The sequence below is a fragment of the Pelobates fuscus genome, chromosome 2, assembly GCF_036172605.1.
Source record: "Pelobates fuscus isolate aPelFus1 chromosome 2, aPelFus1.pri, whole genome shotgun sequence".
In the NCBI taxonomy this organism is placed as follows: domain Eukaryota; kingdom Metazoa; phylum Chordata; class Amphibia; order Anura; family Pelobatidae; genus Pelobates; species Pelobates fuscus.
In genome coordinates, this window is record NC_086318.1 from 341,724,261 (window position 1) to 341,750,388 (window position 26,128).

Sequence of the window (26,128 nt, forward strand, 5' to 3'; positions counted from 1 at the left end):
GAGGACTTGTTTGAAGAGCTTTATTACGTGTGGAAAAAAGATTTTCCACACGTAATAAAGCTCTTCAAACAAGTCCTCTGGAGTGCTCTCCTCACTTCTTGTATACATACCTCCGCTTGCAGCACCGAGGCTTTTTTTTGGGATCCACTTAAAGGTAGAGTGCCAGATTTTGAACATTTTGTATATATATATATATATATATATATATATATATATATATATATATATATATGTTACATCAAATTAAAGCCCTGTGTCATTAAGAGTAAGACAAGCTTCTGAAGCTGTGTCCTTAAGGGGTTAAACAGCAAAGTCAACAGATCTGCAAAATATAAATAAAAAAGTGAAAAAAAAAATAATATTAGTTTTATAATATTTATATATTATTTACTCACAAAATCATAACATACCATATACTACATACTGTGTTATGCAGTATAGTGCAACAAGGTAGAATTAAAAACACAATAATATGTGCTAATTTGGCAGCACACATCCAAGCTTAAAGGTTGTGCTCCAAACCCCTCCCATTTCATTATATCAATAAACAAAACTCAAAGGACAGTTTTCAGCACAGTAACACAAGGTGAATGATGTCTACCCTTAAACAGAAGCCTAGAACAGAACGGGATAAATTTCTAGAAGCTATTGTGAAAGTGGCTGGGGATGCCAGCAAGAAATCCGCGGAAGAATTGCTGTTTCGTTATAAAGGGGTTCTATATCCCATTTACATCTGCAGTGAGGCAACCTTCCAAGCTGTGCAATCACTGGAAGCCAGGGAAGATGATATGTTCATTGCAACTTACCCAAAATGTGGTGAGTGATTTAAATACAAAGTTTTTGGAAAGTTGAGGAAGGTTATTTAATCAGGTTATCTTATTAGGTGGGATCAATAATTTTTGAAGGACGTTCCATCAATCCTATATATTTAATTAATGAATTAGTAACCGGGTATTACAGTTAGTCATATTTATATAATAATTCTGCGAACACAAGGAAACAAATATGGTATATGTGTGCATCAGTACAGTTCGGTAAGGGCTAAGATTAATTACAGCAAAAATAAACAGAACAGATTTACACCACACTGAACTTTTGTCTTTTTTTGATGTCAGGTTTCCAAGAATACACTTTGGAGGGCTTGCACTGCACGGGGAAACTACTCAATCCCATTGGAATACAGCCTTGCCGCATACATTCACTCCCACACACACACACTTGACAGAGATACCCTCATATCCGGTCACATTCACCCCCTCAATCAGCCACGATTACTCCCCTCACCCAGTCCCAGTCACGTGTGAAGATTTTCATTGTCATACACATATGAAATACAGGCTCACCATACACGCAACACACAAAGACCCCCTTACAATTGCTTTAAAAGTCGCGTTTTATGCAGTACTTATTAAACATCTACCTTATAGCAATTAGAAAGGATAGGGTTTTGAAATTCTATATAATGAGCTGCTAGCACATGTGTTGCTAACACAGCAAGGGCTATGCAAGAGTCTGCAGCGTATTGGGTACCACTTGCATCCTGGGATCCAAACCCCTCTGACATCCTCTGCAGTCATTTCTATCTTCCCTAACCACTTCTCCCGCTTAGCCTCACACAGATTTATGCATTAAAACAGCTGTCTGCTCGACTCCAGTACTAATGTTTTTTGTAACCAGTGGACAATAGATACAAGTAATCATGCACATAAGTAAAAAGCAGAGATTAATACTAAAACAGTTACAGTACTTACTCTAATTTAGCTGACATTGAGTTACTGTGATATGTGCATTCCAGTTTAGTATAGGGGTTACAAATAATGAGAATAAATTATGATCAAAGTTTTTTTTAATAGACACTCTATGCACCATAATCACTAGACAGCACTGTTGGGGTTATGGTACCAGGAGTCATGGGAACCTTCTGCCAGTAATCTGTCAAACTGTTTACAAATGGTTTGACACTTGCCTGTGGTCCCTCAGGTGTTGATCTGATATAGAACACATTTATACTTCTGTTCTATCATACCTGATTCACACAGTTTACCCTCTGGCACTTTCAGCCAATTACATTACTGTATGAGGGGGTGTGGTACAAATATGAACTTTTGCTTAATCATACCAACTCACAGTGGAAGGGCTGTGGGTGACCAACACAGCAAGGTATCGTACACAGCTTGTAAACAGTTTAATGAGTTACTGGTTGTGTGAGGCCTTATGGCACAGAATGCATCCTCCACCATTATGTTTCTCCAACGTACAATAACTGTGAGGCAACTGTAAGCAATGTTGGATGACCATGGCAGTATATGCAGCTTAGACATAAAGGCAGAACATGATCATGTTGTGTAACCCTAAAATTGGTCAAAATAACTTTTTAGAAGTGCTAGCTAATCCTATTCTGGTTTCGCATTAACCCATTTATGACAAATAATTTCCCAAGTCAATAATGATTTTAAGGGATTTCACTAACCTCTTGTTTATCTGGTATTATTTTCATTTACACAGAGAAGGCATTTTGAAAGCAGTTAAATCTCCCATTTGTATACTAACATCTAATCTACTTTAACATCTCAAATTCCCCATATTTCCTGCTTTGAATCAGACCAAAACCTGACACTAATTCCATTATGGTTCTTTGCATGGATAGGCTCAATAACAAATGACGTTTTCTAATGCTATTACACACCTGCAAAATACATATTATTTAAGTTTTAGAAATTGATAGATGACCGAGATATTTGTTCTTGAGAGGAGTCATTACTGCCATTCTGCCATCCCTATCAGTATGATCCAAAACAGACTTATTCCAGAGGTTATCATTAAAGGATCATTATAGGGTAGGGAACACAAACACGTATTCTTGACCCTATAGTGTTAACACCACCATCTAGCCTCCCTGGGCCCCTCATGCCTCCATCAATATAGCAACATCTTACTGTATTCAAGCCTGAAGCTGTAACTCTGCATGCTGTTAGACTCAGAAAAACAAGCAGTCTGCTGACATCATCAGAAGTGGTAGTCTGATCCAATCACAATGCTTCCCATAGGATTGGCTAAGACTGGGGCAGAGCCAGCATGATTCAAACACAGCCCTGGCCAATCAGAATCTCCTCATAGAGATGAATTGAATTAACGGGAGGAGATACTAAATGTTTGGATGCATTTTAGGCAGCCATGACCCAGGAAGGACCTCTAACAGCTATCTGAGGAGTGGCCAGTGAAGTTATCACTAGGCTGTAATGTAAACACTGCATTTTCTCTGAAAAGACAATGTTTACAGCAAAAAGCCTAAAGGTAATGATTCTACTTACCAGAACAAATTCAATAAGCTGTAGTTGTTCTGGTGACTAGAGTGTCCCTTTAATCAATAGACCCACAATATAATCTATAGCACCACATCACTTCCAGAGAAGACAATCTAAACCTGTTATGTGGATACAGAGGAAGGCAATGACCAGGGGCGGACTGACAACTCACAAGCCCTCTGGAAATAGGCTATCAAGGACCCTCCTCATGGTGCAATCATTTTTGGCTGCTACTACTCTTCTCCCCCTTCTTTGTGAAGTTCTCACACAGATATCATGTGTGCAATCTGACAAGGGTCGGTCACCTAAACAGCCACACCAGCACAATAATGTAAGGAATATATGTTTGTATCACTAACACTATAGTGTTTGTTTATTTTTATTTTCTCTGGAGATTAAAGAGAAATAATAGACGAGGGATGTCACCCGGCACTGGCAGAGATTGTATTACACTGAATTGCAGTTTGTAAACCATGAGAATAATACAATCAGCAGGTGGCCTGAAGTCATCTGTAGCAAATACAGAGAGAGGCATGAAAACAACAATTTGGTTGGTTGTCTCCATTGCGTCCCCTGTTTGTAATTTATATTGGTTGATTGGGCAAAATAAATAAAATAAACACCGTAACGTTTGTCAACTACATAACTACAACTACTACAGTCTCCCTATTACGTATAAAAATAAAGTTCCATTCTAATTCACAAATGTGGAGATAATAACTACAATTCTATATCCTCATTCGCTGTATAATTGAAACTCTGAAAGAATGAGTCTGTATAAAACGGAGACCTCTCTGTACAATAATGAACATACCGGTCAGTAAAATCTATTTATTAATGTTTTGTCCGATGTGTCAAGAAAACTCCAGCGTTAGAAATAAAAAGCTTTATTTGTAACACTGGAGTGTTTGGTGTGGCATTGCTGCTGTGCTCCTGCAATGCTTCTCATAGAACAAGCTGACGTGGTTTCGGTGTTTGGGGTGTTCTCCACCACACCATAATCCTACACTAAGAAACCAAACATATCATAACGTGAGGCTGTACTGCATGATGTGCCAAGGTAAAAAAAAAAAAATATCCTGAGTAACAAAGACTTACATTTTGTAAACTAGAAAGGAAAATAAATCATTTTAATGTTCTAAAATAATTTTACATCATGTTGTGTTGAAATGCATGGTTTACAAAATGTTGATAACATTCATTGTCACAATGAATACAACTCTATATATAATGCACAATTTTGTCTAGCAATGCAGTTAGAATACACACTGAGATTTGCTTAAAAGGATACTATAGTGCCAGGAATACAAAGCTATATCCCTGGCACTATAGCTGCCTCTGCCTACCCCCTCCCTCACACCCTGCCCCCCCCCCCCCCCCGAATGGTAAATAAAGGGTTACAAATTCTTTACTTACCTGATCCGAGCGCCAATGTCCCTTGTTGCTGGGTTGTGGCTTCACCTCCTCTGATGTCCCATGACAAGTGGGTGCTAATGCGCATGTGCGGCAAGTAGGCCTTACCATAGAAAAGCATTGAATCAATGCTTTCCTATGGGGAAGTAGCTGATGCTGGATGTCATCATGCAGAGCATTATGTTAGGATCCAGGAACAGCCACTGGAGGCAGACTTAGTGCTGCAATGTAAATGTTTTACATTTCAGCACTAAGTGCAATAGGGACAATGTACCCAGACAACTTCCGTGACCTGAAGTAGTCTGGGTGCCTATAGTGTCCCTTTAATGATCCAAACTAATGTTCAGCATGTGCCACCTTTTTGGAAAGCTTTACGCTGGAGATGTATTATCTTGCACTTATCCACTTTAAATGTCAGTTAGCACAGCTCTCACTGTTTTTCTAGTTTACCTAAATCATTTGCCATTTGGCTTATCCCTCTGGAACATCAACCCTGCTGTAAATCTTTGTATCATCAGCAACATACTTATCTTACCACCAAGATCTTCTGCAATATCACTAATAAAATATTGAAGAGAATGGGTTCAAGTACAGGTACCCCACTGGTAAGACCTTGCTTAGAATATACTCTTGATTGCCTGTCACTCAGCCACTGCCTTACCTATTCAACAATATTGGAATTTAAACTCAAAGATTGCAGTTTATTGATAAGCCTTCTATGTGCAACGGTGTCAAAAGCCTTACTGAAATATAGTTACCCAATAAAAAAAAAAAATCAATAAGATTAGTTTGGCATGATCTCTCTGAAGTAAACCCATGTTGTCACTGAACTTGAAATCCATGTGATTTCATATGTTCAACAATCCTATCCTTTAGCATGATTTCCATTACTTTCCCCCACTACTGAAGTAAGGCTTACTGGCCTATAGTTGCCCAACTCCTCCCTACTACCTTTGTTGTGAATGGGCACAACATTCGCTAACTTCCAATCTTCTGGGACTACTCCTGTTAACAATGATTGGTTAAATAAATCTGTTAATGGTTTTGCTAGTACACCACTAAGCTATTTTAATAACTTTGGGTGTATTCCATCAGGTCCCATTGACTTATTTGTCTTTACTTTAAAAAGCTGAAATAGAACCTCTTCCTTTGTAAACTCACATGTAACAGATGTCTTTTTTCCTAACTGAGGTGCTTTCCCTTCATTTTCATCTGTAAATATGGAACAAAAATATTAATTGAGGCAGTCAGTTATACCTTTATCCTCTTCTACATACCTTCCTTCTTTTGTTTTTAGTCTAACTAATCTTTGTTTTACTTTCCTTTTCTTATTTATGTATCTAAAAAATGTTTTATCCCCCTTTATTTATGTAAATATCACTTATATAGTAATCGCTGATGTTTACATTTGTTTTGAATTTATTTTAAGTATGCACAAATATAGCCTTATTGTATTATTTTGTATTCCATGAACTATTTAAAAATTAGAGAGAAAGTAAAACACTCCTAAGTTAAATGAAAACTATAGGGTAAGGAATACAAACGTATTCCTGACCCTAGAGTGTTAAAAACACTATTTAGGTCGTTACCCCCCCTTTCCACTCCTTAAAAAGCTGGAAAACTCACCTTTATTCCAGTACCGCACAGGTCTCTGGCCTCATTGTCTGAGATTATCAGAGTCAATCCAATGCTTTCCCATAGGATCAATTCTGATGATCTCAGCCAAGGAGGAGGGGCAGTGGGCAGAGCTGTGCTGACCAATCAACATTTCCTCAGAGATGCACTGAATCAATGCATCTCTATGAGGTACGTTAAGCGCCACTGGAGGTGTCCCTAGGAAAAAATGTAAACTCTGCCTTTTTTTCTGAAAAGGCAGTGTTTACATGAAAAAAACTGCAGGGACTGATTATACTCACCAGAACAACTATATTAAAGGGACACTCCAGACACCCAGACCACTTCTGCCCATTGGAGTGGTCTGGGTGCCAACTTCCACTACCCTTAACCCTGCAAGTGTAATTATTGCAGTTTTCATAAACTGTGATATTTACCTTGCAGGGTTAAGTCCTCCTCTAGTGGCTGTCTTAGAACACGAAAAGTGTTTTAAGTGACCCTGGACATCCTCACGCTATGTGAGAACCTCCAGCGTTGCCGAAATCCCCATATGGGGAGGTCTAATGGGCGTGCGTGGGCATTGGAGGAGAGTAGGCATCGGCGCTGGTTTTAACCCCTTCAGCAACTTGGGATAGGGGGTGGGAGGGAGAGGGGCACTACAGGGTCCTGCAGTGCCAGGAAAACCTATATGTTTTCCTGGAACTGGAGAATCCCTTTAAGAAATCTAATTTTAACTTGACTATTATCAAAGTGCCCTACCATATTCACAATAGGATACACACATTTCCAAATACAAATAAAGGCCAATTCCATATTTTTATTTATTTATCTGAATTATACCAGACCAATTCAATGCTATCCATCAATGTTGGTTTCCCCTGTTTTGCAGGAACAAATTGGATAACCCAAGTTCTGCACGAGGTGGTCTATTTTACTCACAACAGAGAGCCATTGCTAGAAGATGCAATGTTGGAATTTGGAGAACCAGAGAAAGTAGAGGTTAGTGGAAAAAAACATAATAGAGATGAATAGTGCTAACAGGCAAAACAATCGGATATTTAGCAAGGTGTAATAAACTGACAAAGCATTCGTATCATCTAGATCTAATTTCACCAATAACTGCATTTTTTTGTGATCTTTTAGATCTGGTGAGTTGCTGCCCCATTTTCTGCAGATAAATAATAATTCAATAATGTCAGTTTTTTGTCAAGTTGAGATTTTCTCTAGGATGGAAAAATCCTCAGTCACAGTCATTCGTAACAATGAGAGAGCATTAACAGCAACACCAACGCAAAATGGTTTGTTAACATAACAGAAGAGAGTTTTCTTTTCTTATCTAAATATTTTTTATAAAATATTTTATAAGCTACAAAAAATTGACAAGAAAAAAAGGATGACTAAAATAAATAGAAAACAGCATCCCCCCATTACATAGTGACACATACCAAGGGTCTTAAAGTCAACTTAAATAGGGGGTTGTCACCAGATCTGTACTTTCCGACACGTGTGCATACAAAAATCATTACTCCCATATGTGCACAGCACATACACACACACACACACACACACACACTCTCTCTCTCTCTCTATCTCATCACTAAAATACAGCATTTGACTGCAGAATTTGAATTAATGCTTCATATAGATAACTTAATAATTCAAAGAGAAGTATTAAATTGGCGTGTTACAAAGATTGCCAAGTATGCACCATGTTCTGATTGGATGGATAACATATTATTTAGTAAGTGTTCATTTAAAGGTTGAAAGTACTACTAAAAGATGTGAAATAGGAAACTAAACATTTTAAACATAATAGACCGCAAGTGAACAGTGTTGCAATCACATTTGTAATTTCCCAGGATTGAATAATGTGTGAAGTGATGCACAAAAATTGTATTATAAAAATGAATCACCAAACAAGATAATTAATGAAGTAATTCAATTTTAGCTCTAATATCCTTTACTCTCGAGTCTATAATGATGCATTCACAGGTTTAAAACTTAGAAAGAATTACACATAAAAATAAGAACAAGAATTTGTTTTGCTCTGTTATATGTCATAAAATGTTGAATATCTTCAAGCTTCTAGATTTTCAATTATAGTTTGAAGTACCCATTTATCTTCTAACAGATTCAGACATTCAAACATTAATAACAATATCCTCTTGCAGTACACCATTGGATTTAGAAAAAATATATATGAGAAGGCTTTGTAACATTTTTTCTCTGCTGTTTGTTATCACCATTTTTGCACTTGCTATTATGGTACAGCTAGTATTATGTCAGTTATTGTTATAATTTTAAGCCTGAAAAACATTTATCTGTAAAAATAAGTTAACCCCTCAGTGAAGATTTAACTGTAACTCTCTAAGTAGAACCTTTATCATAACTCTAAGACTGATACAAATTCTACAACCGAAACCTTAAAGGGACACTATAGTCACCCGAACAACTACAGCTTAATGTAATTGTTCTGGTGCGTATAATAATTATATGCAAGCATTTTTATGCAAACATTGCCTTTTCAGAGAAAATCAGTGCTTACATTGCCCCTAGGGACACCTCCAAGTGGCCACTCCTCAGATGGCCACTGGTGGTGCTTCCTGGCTCAGTGCTGCATAGTAGGCAGCACTCCCGTTCAGCGTCCCCACGCAGTGCATGGGGACGTTGAATTTTCCTCATAGAGATGCAAGTGATCATGTCATATATCATATTTGAGATTGTGGAATTTCTTACATTGGTAAGACGGATCTAACACTTAGAGACAGATAATGGAGGCACCATTCAGTTTCGCAATATGACCAAGAGCTCTCTGATTGATTGGCTAGTAAGCCAACCAATCAGAGCTCTTTGACGGCCCAATCTCACTTCTCTTGAGAACTGGCTGTCAGAGTGCTTTGATTTGTTAGCTTAATAGAAAACCAATCAGAGAGCTCTTGGTCATATTGCAAAGCGTGGGAAATGTTCCTACACTTTGTGAGAACAGTCATAGTGTGGTAAAGCCTGTAAAAGGGCTTTCCCCTCTAGGAGTGTTCATTCTGCAGCAAGCCCTCAATGAAGATGTTTTTTTTTTTTGTCGTGCTTTTTTTTTCTTATTTTATTTGAATAAGTGGTGTTGGGAATTGTGGATTTTTATTAGGCCTTTTTGGGAGCTGCAGAACAGAAGAATTAGAAGAAGACTTCTGATGGTAAGCCCACCCCCAATGGCACTATTTTATAATTAATTAGGGCCTCCACCTACCAGCATGAGGTGGGCCATGGGAGGTGACAATAGGTTCCCCCTAATAATTTAAATTAGCCCCATCTGATGCCCGTAGGTGGAGGTTCCCCTGTTATTGCATAGGCTCTAATAGTTCTTTAGAATAGGGGGAAAATAGTTCTTCTAATTATCAATTCACTTGCAAAAAAAGCAAGTAAATGATAATTTGCAAACAGGCATCAAGAGGTGGCTCTAGACTTTGTGAGGGCCCCACTGACACCCTAATTAGAGAGCCACCTATACGTGCGTTCTCCCAGGAGTATTCGATTTATGTGGTTGTTGATGAATTTCAAATTCCAGGTCTGTAAGTTGTTTTGGATGCATATAGTGGTGATTTTCTGTACTCATCCGAGCCAATGTTACAAAATCGGTTGGACCGACTGAATCCTGTCTGCCTTTGGCTTTAGCAAATCTGAGAGTTGCAGATGAAGTCAGAATATGGTCATTTTCACCAGATTTTCTGAATTTGGACAAAATTCTGTGTTTAGTGAATAACCGTTGGTTCTTCGAGACAAAATGATTAGGCATTCTAGAAGAATACAGACTGACCAAAAAAGGGAAGGAGACACAGGAAATAGAAAACATGACGCAAAAGAACACAATCAAATGAGAAAAACTAAAATAGAAAACTCAAACAAATAAATAGCAATATACAAAATGGATCTTAAGATAAAATACCCATTTTTTTCTAACATTTAAATTGTATTTCTCATTTCAGAGTATTACGAGACAAGCTTCGCCAAGGATATTTTCAACACACCTCTATTACAATGACATGCCAAAATCATTTATTGAAAACAAATCAAAGGTAAGTGTGGTTGTGCTTTTTCCAATGACATTTTAAAGAGAACCTGTCTTTGAATTTCTTTTTTTATTATTATTATTTATTTTTGCAGGCAAGTTAAGACATCACAATATACATATAATAAAACAGGAGAAAAAAATCTTCAGGCACTCCCAAATTAAAGCCACAGGCAGATTTATTGGATCAGGAAGGCAAATCAATGTTTCGACCTATTAATAGGTCTCTATCAAGCTTGATACAGAAAACATGTCATGGCCTATGTGACCGTAGTCACCATCACCAAGAGCTTAAGATGGACAATTCAATTAGGTATCTGAATGATTCCTATGTTTAAGTCACCCTGAACCATTGTGGGTGCAGGGTGTTTGTGTAATGTGGTTGTTTGGGGCTAAATATTAGTGTGTTCAGCAGGGCTGGTGCAAGGATTTGTGCCACCCTAGGCAAAGTCTCATTTTGCCGCCCCCATTGGCTCCACCCTTGACTCCGCTACCTCCTGTAGTGTGTATGTGTGCAGTAGGATGCAAGAGGGTGTGTATAGTGGATGAGGTGTACGGGTATAGTGAATGCAGTGTGTATAATAGATGTATAGTGTGTGTTTATATGGTGAATGCAGATTATATATTTGTGTAATAGATGCAGTGTGTGCAGTGTCTGTGTAATTTATGCAGTGTGTGTAGTATTTGTGTGTAGTGGATGCAGTGCACGTATAGAGAATGCAGAGTGTTTGTGTAGTGGATGCAGTGTGTGTTTGTGTAATGAATGCAGAGTGTGTGTTTATGTAGTGGATGCAGTGTGTAAAGTAGCAGTATGTATAGTGTAAGGTGGCAGTATGTATAGTGTAAAGTGGCAGTGTGTAAAGTAGCAGTATGTATAGTGTAAAGTGCCAGTGTGTACAGTGGAAGCTCCACCCCCTGTCTTCGAACTTTTACTTTGAATCATGATCATTTTACCTTGATGTGTAGAGTCTGAATAAACTGTTATTTTCTAACCTTTTATGTCTCTTAGACCTTTATATATATATAGAAGGCATATGCCTGAAATTGTGGGAGGGATTTCATGCCTATTTAAACCCAGCGTTCCCCCCACTCACCTGTCTGCGACGATTTCGGAAATTCGCCTTCATTTCCGTTTTCACAGACCTCTGACGTCATTCTCCCGCGACGCTCGTACACTGCCCGCCGGTTTGTGAGTAGTTTCGTACGCTTTGGAAGCCACCCGTCGATTCGAACTGTAAGTCCTTTCCGATGATTTTCGTTACATACATCCTCTTCGTACGCTTATTCACTTGTCGGTATTCCATTCTCCGTACAGCCGGTTCGTCTTGGCATGCAATAATGTATAGAGCGTTGGTGTAATTCCGTCAGTCTATGCTTCACGCACGCTGGTCCATGCTTGTATTCGGACTTTCGACTTTCACCGGTAAACCAGACAAAACACATATTCAAAATGACAGAAAATATAAATGCAAAACAGGAAATATAATTGCACTTATTATGAATGTTAGCACACGTTTTATTTGTTCCAATGTGACCTTTTGACTCGTACAGACAATAGAACTGCTCGTATCTTTATAGAGCATAGCAGGTTCCAAAGCATATAGATGTGGGTGTACAATAACACAGAATTCAGAATATTCCTGGATGCACAACACACACATACTAAAGTAAGAATTTTGGGGAGTTTAAAGTGAATTTAAAAATGTAGGCAATGTTAGAATATTTTCTGAGTATTAGTTCAGTTTGGCTATTATTTGAAATTAACTTTGACTTCCCTGCAATTCTCCCGTTAGTGAATAACCCTTAAAGCAATGTCTCCCCCCCTGCTATTCTTGGAAACGATTTCTCTGTATTGCAACAGGTGCACATTGTCACAGCTGCTACTGACACACTCAACCTGTCACCTGTTCTCATGTGTGCGTTTCACAGGCACAACTCAATGTGACCTGTCAGAGTCAGTCCAATTGAAAAATAAACTGTATACTATATTTCACCCATCTTGCAACTAAGTCATTATTGCATTAAAGAGCCCAGTCATCTGCCCTCACATGTGAACTCGAATTACACTAATACTGAACTGAAGAGAGGCTTAAATTTAACGGACATGTCTGCGTATTTGTCATGGTTCGGCACACCTGTTAGATCGCTAACTCTCCAGCCTTAGAATACTATTACGATCCTCCTGCGCTACCCGCAACGCACAGACTCGGTGCCGCTCACACGCCGCATGCGGATAGTCTTTGTCTACAGTGTCTTGTCTACATTACACTGTCTGTATACTGGGTGGGAGGGTGATCCCCCTCTCCTCCCCACTCCCCCCTCTCCCATTGTCTGTGCACGGTTGCACATTCGTGACGAGTTACAACGGAGTGAAGGCTTCCTCCGCACGGTTAGTTCCTTCATACGTCAACATAATCCCCACAGAGGGCTTAATTGACATGCCGGTGGCATTGCAGGACGTCTTACGGGCATCCGATTAGGAGCACCGATCATGGGTAGTTTGCAGCGAACGCCGCACTGGCTTTCCTTCACCCGCTCACCATTGCGGGGGTCTTTGGTTCACGGCATTTACGCTACAAGCAAAGCATTATCCGTACCAGTCCTCATTCTTCCTCAGTCGGTGTAGCATATGCGTTAAGTGACGACCCGGCGTATTCCTACGCAGTCAAGCACATATGTTCCGGGCAAGTGCATCTCATTTCACACCGCTGTTCTAGTGAGCGGGCCTCGGCTACGGCTAGCACGTGTTTTAACTATTCTATGTACAAGGTCTGCATATATTTTTATATCTACGTACTTATTACAAAAAAAAAAAAAAAAAATCGCAGTACATTTTCGAATCAAGGCCACGGTCTGGCACCACGAGCCCCGAGGGCCGTACATACGATCATACACGCATTCCAGTTCATACGTCCCAACCGTCTGGACCCCACATGCTCGCTGGGCACTCCAGTTTTGCTCAGAACGTACGATCCTACCTCACTGCTACCCACGTTTCGCTCTGTAGCATGTCCTCTCTCACTACCCGACCTTCCATCTTAGTTAGCAACTGCTGGCTGTTAGGTTCCTAGGTGTCCACTAGTTGTTATTCCCCCTGGCTTCTTCGCCATAGGTTAGTGGTCCCGCGAGGCCAACACCCATCCTCATACTCGGAGGTACTATGCCCCTCGGGCCAAATCATAGCTAGTCGCCTCGCATTGTGGCATAGAGAGGGCCTCATCTGTCACTCCCAGTCTATCTTATGTTAACTGTCACCGAGAGGCCGACACCCCGCCACCTCATTCAGTGGCCACGCTGCCCCCTCGCGCCAACGCATAGATAGAGCCTCTCAAGCCGCTTGGCAACTAGCAGGGCCTCACCTGTCACCAACCTAGTGTAATCGTTTCGCCGCATCGCGGCACTAGCTAGTCGGCCAGCACACACGCACTCACGCTCGCGCTCCTAGTAAGCTGGGGGGGGGGGCGGCACACCCCAGACCCGTCAAGCAAAATCGCTCTGTTTTAGATCCCATAACCGCTTCAGGTATCCTAGCGCTTTATTTCCCGCCTTTGTTTCGATCGTGCGTTACATACTCCTACATTGGTGCAAAACGGTATTTCAGAACTATCGTACTCGGCTACTCCGGTGCTTTCAATACGTTGTCTCTTACGGGCAATGGGTCTGCTAGATGCTTAGTTCTAGCAGTACGAGGATACCTATATATATATATATATATATATATATATTTATATATATATATATATATTACCCCAACCTGTCGCTCACTGGCGATCCTTAGGTACCACGTTCACCACGTGCCCAGTCCAGACACCAAGACCAGCGGTTCCTCCGGCGACTTGTTTCAGGCATTTCTTACTTATATTCAGTCAAATAGGTATGTTGAGTCTCACGTTGCCCTCCACATTTTGTACAGTTTTGGCCTCGTATTGGACCATCGTCGGGTCCTCCAGGTGCTGACGTGACGTACAGTGACTGCTTCCGGACTCATGTATTACGGATATACCGTTTATTTCTTCGCAACGTTTTGGGGGCACTTTGGTACATTGAGTTCTAAATTACCGTTTATTCAACTCACGCTATCACTCTATTTTCACGTCGGCGTCACTTATACAAGCAATGCAGGATAAGCTTTAGCGATCTGATCGGACCGGGTGTACAGAATTCCCGCTTGTTTCTTTTCGAACATCGAGGCATCACTCCGCCTCCTTTTTGGCCAAACAAATACAATTTGAATCCTTAATCTACTAATTAGGGACTTGTCTGCACGCCTGACATCCACAGGGTCCTCCATGCGCAGTCAATTCATTAGTCACGCATTGGTCGTTGTTCACGCTTCTCTTTATGTATGCTTAAGTAGTACATCGGGAGTTACTTCCGGTCATGCTGGATGTTTTGATTTAAGGCGTAACACCTTACGCATCCTGGAGTACAATCTTTTACGTTCTCATGCCCACCAAGTAACTGCTATAGAGTACTTGCTATACGAGCACATATCGTCTTCGAATTTAGTCAAAGCTTCTTTCAGGTTCCTCTCTCGTGCAAACATTTCCCTACGGTGGGTCACGGCTTCGCATTCTGTTCTTCGATTCACATCACGGCAGTTTCATCAGGCGCCTGTTTCAGTCCTTTTTCGCTATGGTTTAATGCAGGTAATCGCACGTGTTCGGTCAGGTCGACGCTCTTCCACAAGAAGTTAATACCCTGCCGCGCATAGATGATACATGTCCACATGACCCAAATCGTAGGTAGGGCTTCTCTCAAACACAGGGCTACTAGCACGGCCTCAACTCTTACGGGATAGTCCTTATCTTCACCTATTGGTACCCATTAGCTAGCAGCTCTACTTCACGAGAAAGCTCTATGGGCTTCTGAATTCGGCATAATTTAAACTTATTTCGTTCCCTTCCTCCTCACAGCATGCTACAAGAACTAGCTCCAGTGCTCTGCAGTATCCTCCGCTTTAGCCACTTCCGAAGTCCTGAAGTAGGACCTTGCTTAAACATAACGGTTGAGATAAAATAACACGCAGTCCAGATTTCCTCTGCAGGTCAAAAAAGGTATCGATCACGCCTGAAATTAGAGTCTACGCAGGTAAGATTTGCCTACTAATACTAAGCAAACGTACTCCACGGCCTACGATATGTGTAAGTATTATAGGTGGTTCAAGATACTAAATGCGTTCCGATTATAACGGTTGCTCGTACAATTTTTGCCACATCTCTCAAACAGTCCATGCTATACATTCGCTCCTTGCTTGTTAGTCTTGGCCTCAATCCGAATTCCTTCTCGGGACATTCATTCCGTGTTAGGGCCGCCACAGCAGCCTCAAGTCGTCCAGTTCCAACTCGTCTTGTAGAGAAGATGGGTCGCTGGAAGTCCTCGGCATACAACCGGTACATTCCAAATCCTGAAAGAAATCAGGCCCGCTTTCTATAATATGTCTAAGTGATTTGTTATGTTTAATAAATGTCACACACTTTTTGGCCCTCTTTTGCAGGCCTAACCTCACGTCGGTTTCGGCACACCTCAACCGACTCTCATATATTAAAATTACACACAGTTTTAATGTGCGCCCCTTCCATAATCCCGTACACAAATAGAAGGCTTATGCCTGAGATTGTGGGAGGGATTTCATGCCTATTTAAACCCAGCGTTCCCCCCACTCACCTGTCTGCGATGATTTCGGAAATTCCCTCCCACCACACCCTTTTCATATATCATTATTCCTGGGTGGGCACACCTCAACCGGCACACCTCAACCGACTCTCATATATTAAAATTACACACAGTTTTAATGTGCGCCCCTTCCATAATCCCGTACACAAATATATATATATATATATATTTTTTTTTTTTAGCAATAAACATCTCCTGCTAGACTGTTTTAGCATCACCATCAACCCTCCTTCGTGGGTTACAACCAGCACTTAGTCATAGCCCTTCTCTGGGTAGCCTGCTATCTATTCCCAACCAGAGATGTAGGGGAGACTCTTTACGTGATCAGGGCCCATGTGCGTTTACAACACTTGAGGACTAGAAAGAGAACAGCTGGCAGGCATGTTCTCTTGCTAACAGTTTTCTATGGAATTCACAATGTGCTAGCACAATGTATAGTCAATTATAAGAGGGTTTAATATTATGTTATAAAATTATGATTAGTATGATAATGTACACAGAGTTTGCCATTTGATATTTACCTTCGTCTTAAATTATATCAGTATGGCACCCAGTGACTTTTTTTTCGCCTTAGAGGCAAGTACAAATGAATGGACCTTTTGACTCAAACTCACAGATTTCAGATTGGATGGTTCTACTCATGTAGAGCATGAGATAGATAGACAGCCAGACAAACTTGGCAGCTTAGGCTGCTGGAGTTGCTATCATATTTCCCTGTAATATCCATCAGTCAGTATTACCTGCAATGTATGAAGGAGAATTCACAGAGACAAAAGGTGTGGCTATGACTGTCATGATCTCATGCTTGTTTTACTCTGAAAGCCTGGTCAACCTCAGATACCACATGTATGTACGTAGTGGGGAATCGCGATGCAGCCTAGAACAAAATATAACCCCATTATACCCCCCAGTAACGACAGACCACTTAGTATGGATGAAACAGGCCACAGCATTTATTATCACAACTAAATTACTGCATAACACATCCATAACTTTATTTATTAACTCTCTTCTTTTCTGTAACCAAAACATTAGACATAAATAAGCATAAATTAACATATATACATATATAACTCCACCCATAGTGTTATACAGTGACCCAAACGTCCTTGCCAATAAAAACATGGAGTGGTTCCTAATCACCACTCCCTCTCACCTCCCCCCTCGTCATAAAAAATCCTTCCAATGCCTGCCATCAGCCGACCTTATCCACGCTCGATGGGCACGAGACCTCAGGCAACCTAAAGTTTGGAGCAGGGGAGGTTTGAGACCTTAAAAACTTGTTCATCTCATTCCATATACTTAAACATAACCTCAAACTCAATTGGCAAGGACATACCCCCGGCTAGCTGCGACGAAATATACTATAGGGTGGGCGGGAGGGAATCTGCCAGCGCATCAGTCAGCTGCTCTGCTGGACTCAATGGAACATGAAATGCACAATTCCTACATTTTTCATTGTCAGGAATTCCAAGTAGATTTAATATTATTTAAAATATAATGTCATATAGCCAAACTGGCAAAGTTGTCCAAGTAAACTATACTTCCAGTTCAACTATACTGGAATGAAGGGTAACACCCTAAGTGCAGTGTACGTGATCCAGGAGCTGACTGGCAAGAAATGGCTAACATATAAAAATAGTGATCTATTGGTAATGTGGAAATAAAAGTAATAAATATGAAAAAAGTGATAAAAATTCTTAAAGAGGACGCTATCTCTATAAAGAGACAGTGAGAAACTAAGATAGAGTGCAACCAATGTGTATGGTGTGTATACCTTTAAAAACTGCTATAGGCAGAATATATGGAATAAACACCAAGTTATATACTTTTAGTAAAAAGATATAAAACTTGTAAGGCAAAAGAAACAGTATTGCAAAAACTGATTTCTGCAGTGCAATATAATTGTTATATCGCTATAAAAAGCCACTAGAACAATATTTGAAGTAATAAAAACTGGGTGAAGATAAAAAACTGTTGATTCACAATTTAAAAATATATATAGATAAAAAATATAAGTCAGGAACGAGATCCAAAATGGTTACCAGCACAGTGGATGTGAGTGATAGGAGTCAGCCTCAAGGACCGGTTCGGATGGCTGCGGATGGTGTAAACACTTAACTCTTTCCAGCTGCCGGCTGCTGGTAAAGACGGCGTGCGTCTCAGACCTCGCTCTGAGAGGTGAATATTGCAGACCTCCTGGTCCGGGACTGTAGAGGCTTCGTAGTCAAGTTGTTACTCCACTGGCTGGAACATAGATGGAATCTGTAACCTGCTTGTTTAGTCTGACGCGTTTTGTGGGAGTCAGCCCCACTTCTTCAGAGACGGAATACTGTATCGTGTTCGAGTGGCAGTTTAAATACACTTTCAATTGATGGTCAATAAACATACAATTACATACATTTCAATGGTTATTAAATGATACATCTTCAATAAACAAAGTGATAACGGTAGTAGCAATACAGAAATAACTTTCGGTTAAACATAGCAGCAATTTGATATAGCGGACATTAAGTCAAAGTGACATAGTGATTTTTCTATAATTCACAATCAATTTAGGAGGATTCGACGAAATTGTTAAAAAATGGAAGACTGTGAGGAACAAATGAAGGAGATGCAACAGAGATTCAGGGAGAAAGGCTATCCTACAACATTACTAACAGAAGCCAAGAAGAAAGCCCTAGCCATTCCAAGAGAAGAGACCCTACGAAATAGTATCAAGACCCTGGATAGGTTTAACCAGATACCTGCTTTCATTACTAAATTCAGTCATCAATCTCAGACGATAGAAAAGATCTTCAAGAAACATTGGGGAATCCTTAGAAACGATCCCGCACTCTCCACATGTCTTGGGAATAAACCTCAAATCATTTTTACCAAGGCGCCCAACTTTCAGCTCATGCTGGCTCCCACCATTAAAACTTCAACAAACCTCCAAGATCAAGGACCCTTTAAAGGTTCCAGAAGATGTTCTAAATGTAGGGCATGTAGAAACAATCCCTCTTTGGAAACAGAGATTACAAAATTCTCATCCTCAACCAACAAGAAGGAATATAATCTTAAAACTAATATGAATTGCAACACAGTAGGAGTTATTTACCTGATCACATGCCCCTGCCCCAAACAATATGTGGGGCGGACTAAGAGATCTGTGAAAACCAGGATCGCAGAACATATCCGAAACATTGAAAAAGGATTGCAGACACACAACCTCTCCAAGCATTTTCAAGAATTCCATGGAGGTGACCCTATGGGATTGAGATTTTTACCTATTGAAAAAGTGAATGTACACTGGAGAGGAGGAGATATGGGAAAAAAAACCTGGACCAAACTGAAGCAAGTTGGATTTTCCATTAAGAGACTCTTGTTCCCAAAGGACTCAACATGGACTTTGAGCTCAATGCTTTTTTATAGATCATTCCACAGTGAAATTCAACACCTTTTTTTAATTTTTGTATTTTTTCTGCATATGTTTTCAATAGGAATGCAATAACATGTCTGTTTTTTATATTTTTTATATTTTAGAGTCCATCTACCATCATGAACATAGAAATCATCCTCATACAATTTTAATATATTTTTCTATTTTTTTTATTTTTATCTTATTTAATTTTTAATTTTTAATTTTACCATTTTATTTTTTATTTTATTTTTATTTTTATTTTATTTTTATTATTTATTTATTTTTTATTTTTATTTTATTTTATTTTTATTTATTATTCTTTTTTATTTTTTATTTTATTTATTTTTTATGTATATTTATTTTTATTTTTATTTATTTATTTATTTTATTTCCTTCTATTTATGATTGTTGTATCTAAAGACATCTTACAAATGCTGGACGATTCTATGTTATACCATCAGATACAGTTTACATTTATAGTGTGTCTAGCTTTTAATTAATACGTGAAGTATCTTCAATCACCTACAGTTATACATTAGTTCTGTTATATTGGAATAATTGTAGCACATATTACAACATCAGATGTGAGTGATTCACTTATTCATTTACTCTTTGAGATTGCTCGGACTGCCAGATGGTTACTCAAAATCCAGTATATCAACCAAATTGGGACTTCCATGCATATAGGGATCTATTTGATCTCTATTCCGATTTTATCTTCATATCATACTTAATTTTATTTTTCACATCCTATATCTTATATATTAGAACGATGTATTTACTCGTACTACTATTCAATATTACTCATTTTAACTCTCTTCAATTCTGTTTTATTCTGTTTTTTTATCTTTATCTTCATTTGATTTTCTTCTACATTTATTTTTACTTATATTTTCATCACCTATTTTTATCACTTATTTTCCATTCCAAGTCTCACTATAGAATCCTTCTGCCTTATACTTCTACTTACACTCAATGAATATCAATTAACTCATTTATCACTGTACAAATTTCACTCACCAAATGAATTATAGAAAAATCACTATGTCACTTTGACTTAATGTCCGCTATATCAAATTGCTGCTATGTTTAACCGAAAGTTATTTCTGTATTGCTACTACCGTTATCACTTTGTTTATTGAAGATGTTTCATTTAATAACCATTGAAATGTATGTAATTGTATGTTTATTGACCATCAATTGAAAGTGTATTTAAACTGCCACTCGAACACGATACAGTATTCCGTCTCTAAAGAAGTGGGGCTGACTCCCACGAAACGCGTCAGACTAAACAAGCAGGTTACAGATTCCATCTATGTTCCAGCCAGTGGAGTAACAACTTGACTACGAAGCCTCTACAGTCCCGGACCGGGAGGTCTGCAATATTCACCTCTCAGAGCGAGGTCTGAGACGCACGCTGTCTTTACCAGCAGCCGGCAGCTGGAAAGAGGAAAGTGTTTACACCATCCACAGCCATCCGAACCGGTCCTTGAGGCTGACTCCTATCACTCACATCCACTGTGCTGGTAACCATTTTGGATTTCGTTCCTGACTTATATTTTTTATCTATATATATTTTTAAATTGTGAATAAACTGTTTTTTATCTTCACCTAGTTTTTATTATTTCAAATATTGTTCTAGTGGCTTTTTATAGCGATATAACAATTATATTGCACTGCAGAAATCAGTTTTTGCAATACTGTTTCTTTTGCCTTACAAGGTTTATATCTTTTCACTAAAAGTATATAACTTGGTGTTTATTCCATATATTCTGCCTATAGCAGTTTTTAAAGGTATACACACCATACACATTGGTTGCACTCTATCTTAGTTTCTCACTGTCTCTTTATAGAGATAGCGTCCTCTTTAAGAATTTTTATCACTTTTTTCATATTTATTACTTTTATTTCCACATTACCAATAGATCACTATTTTTATATGTTAGCCATTTTTTGCCAGTCAGCTCCTGGATCACGTACACTGCACTTAGGGTGTTACCCTTCATTTTATCTTTGGATAGGTTTTTAGGTGAAACCCTATTTTTATCCAGTTTTGAGCGACCATTCAAGAGTCAGACTCCCCCATTTCTGTGTGTTGCATTAGGCATACCAGATATTTTTTCCAACTATACTGGAAAACTAAAAATCACTTTGAATTCCTGACAACTTTTGCTTTAGTGAATAACCCTGACAATGTTTCGAAAAACTTTTTCAGGATTATTTATTAAATTTTGTGAATTGTTGTGAAATCAAAGTGACTTTAAATTTAAGGCCAGAGTAACCACACTTGAAATATAGTTGATGATGAGACTTATTCCAGACTTATACGGCTTATATCTGAAATTTACTTTGAATTCACGTTGAATTCCAGATAATTCTCACTTTAATAAAAAAACCCTTGTAATTATTGGAGATTTCCAAAACACTGATCTTATGTTGCATAATTATTATCCATGTTTTAGCAAATTACATTTTTGCAGTCATCTTAAAATTACATGTTCTCTCTTGGTCTTTTTTGACAGATCTTGTGGATCCTTCGGAATCCAAAAGACACAGCAGTTTCATTTTACCATTTCTGTAACAATAATCCAATACTTCCAACCTACCATTCTTGGGATTCGTTTTTTCAGGATTATATGAATGCAAAAGGTACCATTAAAATTAACAACTATAGTCATAAATATATTTATTATTGGTATTATAAATTCTGTGAATTTTATTAGACAATTTAAAAAGTAATCATGGGGGGCGGGGCCGGGCCGCCAAAATGGTCGGTCGCAGGAAAGCTCGGCTCCTGCAAAACACAACGATTAAGCTAGTAATTTCAGCTATGCAGCACTCACAGCTACCTACCACTGCGACCCAAGACGCACAAAGGCTACCGGATCCGAGGAGAGGCTGGCTCCTGGAGTTTCAGTCCCTCGGAGGTGAGATCTCCGCGACTCACAGCGGGAACTTCGCCGGTGGTGAGCGGGGTGGACGGCCGCCACCCCACTATCCTGCCTAACGGAGCCTGAACGGCACTTCGACTCACCGCGGACCCGGCCCTGTTTCCCCCCCCCCTCTGGACCGGGAGGGTGATCCCGGTCCTCGCCCCATGACCGTACTCACAGCGCGGCAGCAAAGATCCGGCACCGACGCCCAGCCATCACACAGGCACAGGGCCCAAACCCAAGATGGCGGAGACCATGCGCGGCATCACTGTTGCAGATGGAGACGGAGGAGGGGAAAAGCCAAGTAAGCGGCAACACCACAGCACCTGTCACCAGCGACCACCCGACGTTGTATGCTCATACAAAGACCCAGGGAGCTGACACCCAGACCAAAAAGGCACCCTCTCCTCATCCACCGTAAAGAGCCTCCCGCCCAGCAACCCTGGATATGGACTGTGCCCAGATTCCTGACCCGATGTACACTAACTCCCTGCTTCACCAACATAGCAGAGCAGGCATCGGCTAACCATAAGACTGATCCCTTCTGTGCGGTTCCAAGACCACCATGGTGCCGGTCCCTTCCTTCAGGGACATCGCCAGTAGTCTCGATCAACCATGGTGATATCCTCCTGGAAGCAACATGCCTAGATCCAGCATGTACCTTACCCTATAATGTACTCTCATGGTCATTAATATTGTACAGCACTCAGTAGGCATACATGCAAAAAGTCAGCGATAGTGCTGTTCCAATCATATTTTTTGTTTAAATATACATATGCAAGAATAGTCATGCTAAAGGACTTCTAAGTACATAATATTATCCCACTAAGTACATACTATTATCCCACTAAGTACATAATATTACCCAACTTAGCGTAACTCATTGCAAACCAGTAGTGGGAACAAGACCTAAACCCTGTGCATACACATGTGTAGTCAGATACCAGGAGAGGAATGTGTAGATTAGTTGGGAAATGCAAGGTCCTAGCCAGCTGCAACTTCTCACTGTGACCACTAGGGAGAACGTATATGTAATCTGGGATTCTGTCTTTCATTGTCTAGCATAATATATATGAAGCTACAGACAAAACCCTTTGTACTTATCGATCAAAAAAAAAAAAAAAAAGTGCAATGATTTCTCTTTAATGTCATATGTTTAAACGTGAATACAAACCTGGTTGCACCAGCCGTTGTGGCAGTGCAATTTCACATGTTCAACTCATGCACGAACAAAATAAAGAATTTAAAAAAAAAAAAGTAATCATATTTTTTTTAAATTCTTTATTGTTGTTATAATTTACAGATATGTTTAAAAACAGGGGTCCATAATGTCAGTCGATTAGTGATTAGCACAATACATAGAAACCAACGATATTGAGGTGTAGCAAGACTATGGATTGATTTTAGAATTAAAAAGGATGGCTTACTAGTAGGCCTAAGTCCCACTAGGGACATGTACTTGACTCCATGGGTTCCCTCTGTGAACTCTACCCCAAGTGGAGTGACTGCTGCTTAAATTAGGATTACATGTATAAGGCAGGTAACTGCCGATGAAGATACAGTTCTTCAATAGAGAAAAATATGGTGGTTGTGGTAGGATTACCCCCTAACTGGGGGGGAAGAAGGATCAGTTAAACTAGAAACCTCACTCCAGCAGCCCCACTGCCCCTCTCCTACCTACAGCTCTGAGGTTGTGGCCCTATGACAAATCCAGTACTGCTTGTATATTTCTAAAACACTGTGAAACCTGTGAATGGGGAGCATCGCTGTACTCGTGGGACATCACAACATACAGATTTGTGTATTTTATTGCAGTAAAAGCCAACAGTATTATGACATTCACAGTTAAAATGCCATGCAGAACTTGGAAAATAAAAGTTCTCACACTTTTTTAGATTTTATTCATATTACATTATGTTTCATATATAAATATTTGATGTGAAATAAAAGCTGTATTTCTCCCAAACAAAACTATATATAATCAGGGCCGGATTTACATAGGGGCTGATGGAGCTGCAGCTCCAGGCCCAGGCCCATGGAATAGGCCCATTTACTCTTAGGTTTGCCACCTGACTGTTTTTTTACTGGCACAGCCGGTATTTGAGGCTGCCTGGCCGTGCCGGTATTGCAGTAATACCGGCAATACAAATGCAGGTAATTTTCTCAGAATAAATGGAGATTACTCTGCAATACTAGCACCGGCCAGTAGGGGTCACTGTGTGTGGAGAGAGGCAGGGATAGGAAGTTACAGCATATCCCTGCCTCTCTCTACTACTCACTGATCCGTGGTCCAGACAGTCCAGACAGCAGCTCTACAGCTCAGGTAAGTGAGGGATGGGGGGAAAGGCAGCAGGGACACATGGGGACACTGAGACACTAGGGGACACATGGGGACACTGAGACATTAGGGGACATATGGGGACACTGAGACACTAGGGGACACAGACACTAGGGGACACATGGGGACACAGACACTAGGGGACACTGAGACACTAGGACACAGACACTGGGAGACCTGGGAACACTGAGACACATGGGGACACTGAGACACTAGGGGACACTGAGACACTAGGGGACACATGGGGACACTGAGACACTAGGACACATGGGGACACAGACACTGGGAGACCTGGGGACACTGAGACACTTGAGGACACTGGAAAACATGGGGACACTGAGACACTAGGGGACACTGGAACACATGGGGATGCTGAGACACATGGGGACGCTGTGAGACATAGAGACATTGGGAGACACTGAGACATTGGGACACGGAGACACTATGTTCCCATGTTGGAAGTTTGGAAGCTTAAGAGGGATGTATGGGAACAAAACTTGTGTGGACTGGCTGACATTAAAATTAGTTTAGGTAATGCAGATGTTGATCTCTCTAACACTGTGGCATGTCCCCTTTCTTCTACACTCACTACATACACCTTTTCTCTGTCTCAGACTATATACCAGGAACTTCTGCCTGCTAGTAAGAAGGTAAGGAGATTAGTGGACCAGCGAGTGCTAGGGGACAGTCCAAGCATGAAATGAGCGCATCATTAGACGCATTTATGTCAAGCTCAAGGTACTGCCTGCATAGTATGCCCTTAGTTGGACAGCCTGCAGGATTGGCAGGCAGCCTGACATGCATTCATACCAGGCTGACCTTCCAATTCTTTGGAAAAACATGCCCCTTTTTGGGTATGTTCACCCCTTTTGGCAGGTCTTGTCACGTGATTCGCACCAGTGGCACACCCTTTTACCCTGCCCATTGACTTCCTGCTTCACTTGACACTGCTGTTAGGGGTTATGGATTTACTTGAAAGATGAAAGCATAAATTAGAGAGAAATTAGCATAGAGTATGTGTTTTCTTATAGCTGCATCCTATGAGTTTCCCTCCAGCACCATCTCCATCAGATACATGACGCTTGGGAGGTATGACTGTTTTAGTGTTTTGGGTCGATAAGATTCTGTAATTAGGCCCATCATAATTGTCAGCACCAGGCCCACTGTGCTCTTAGTCCGGCCCTGTATATAATAAGTGTGGGTGTACTTAATATGAAAGAGGTAAATTACTGTTGAATAGACAGTGCAAATTCTAGGGTTTGACTTGGTCAGAACCTGGACAATTGCTTTCATCCTTAAGGAGATATTATATTGCTAGATTGGAAATATATTAAAGAAAAATTATTACTGTGCATTTTAATGTCAAGGAGGTCAAGGTATACTAAG

The 26,128-nt window shown here is 40.1% G+C and overlaps 1 protein-coding gene across 1 annotated transcript in view; it reads left to right on the forward strand.

Annotated features, from left to right (window-relative positions):
* Positions 1–570: 570 nt before the first annotated feature.
* Positions 571–26,128, forward strand: part of LOC134585858 (sulfotransferase 6B1-like) — a 36,234-nt gene continuing 10,676 nt past the window's right edge. The window contains exons 1-4 of the mRNA XM_063441334.1: positions 571–816; positions 7,222–7,331; positions 10,310–10,399; positions 21,994–22,120. Of these exons, the coding sequence (XP_063297404.1) occupies positions 591–816; positions 7,222–7,331; positions 10,310–10,399; positions 21,994–22,120 (553 nt within the window). The 5' untranslated portion in view covers positions 571–590. The remainder of the gene's footprint in view (positions 817–7,221; positions 7,332–10,309; positions 10,400–21,993; positions 22,121–26,128) is intronic.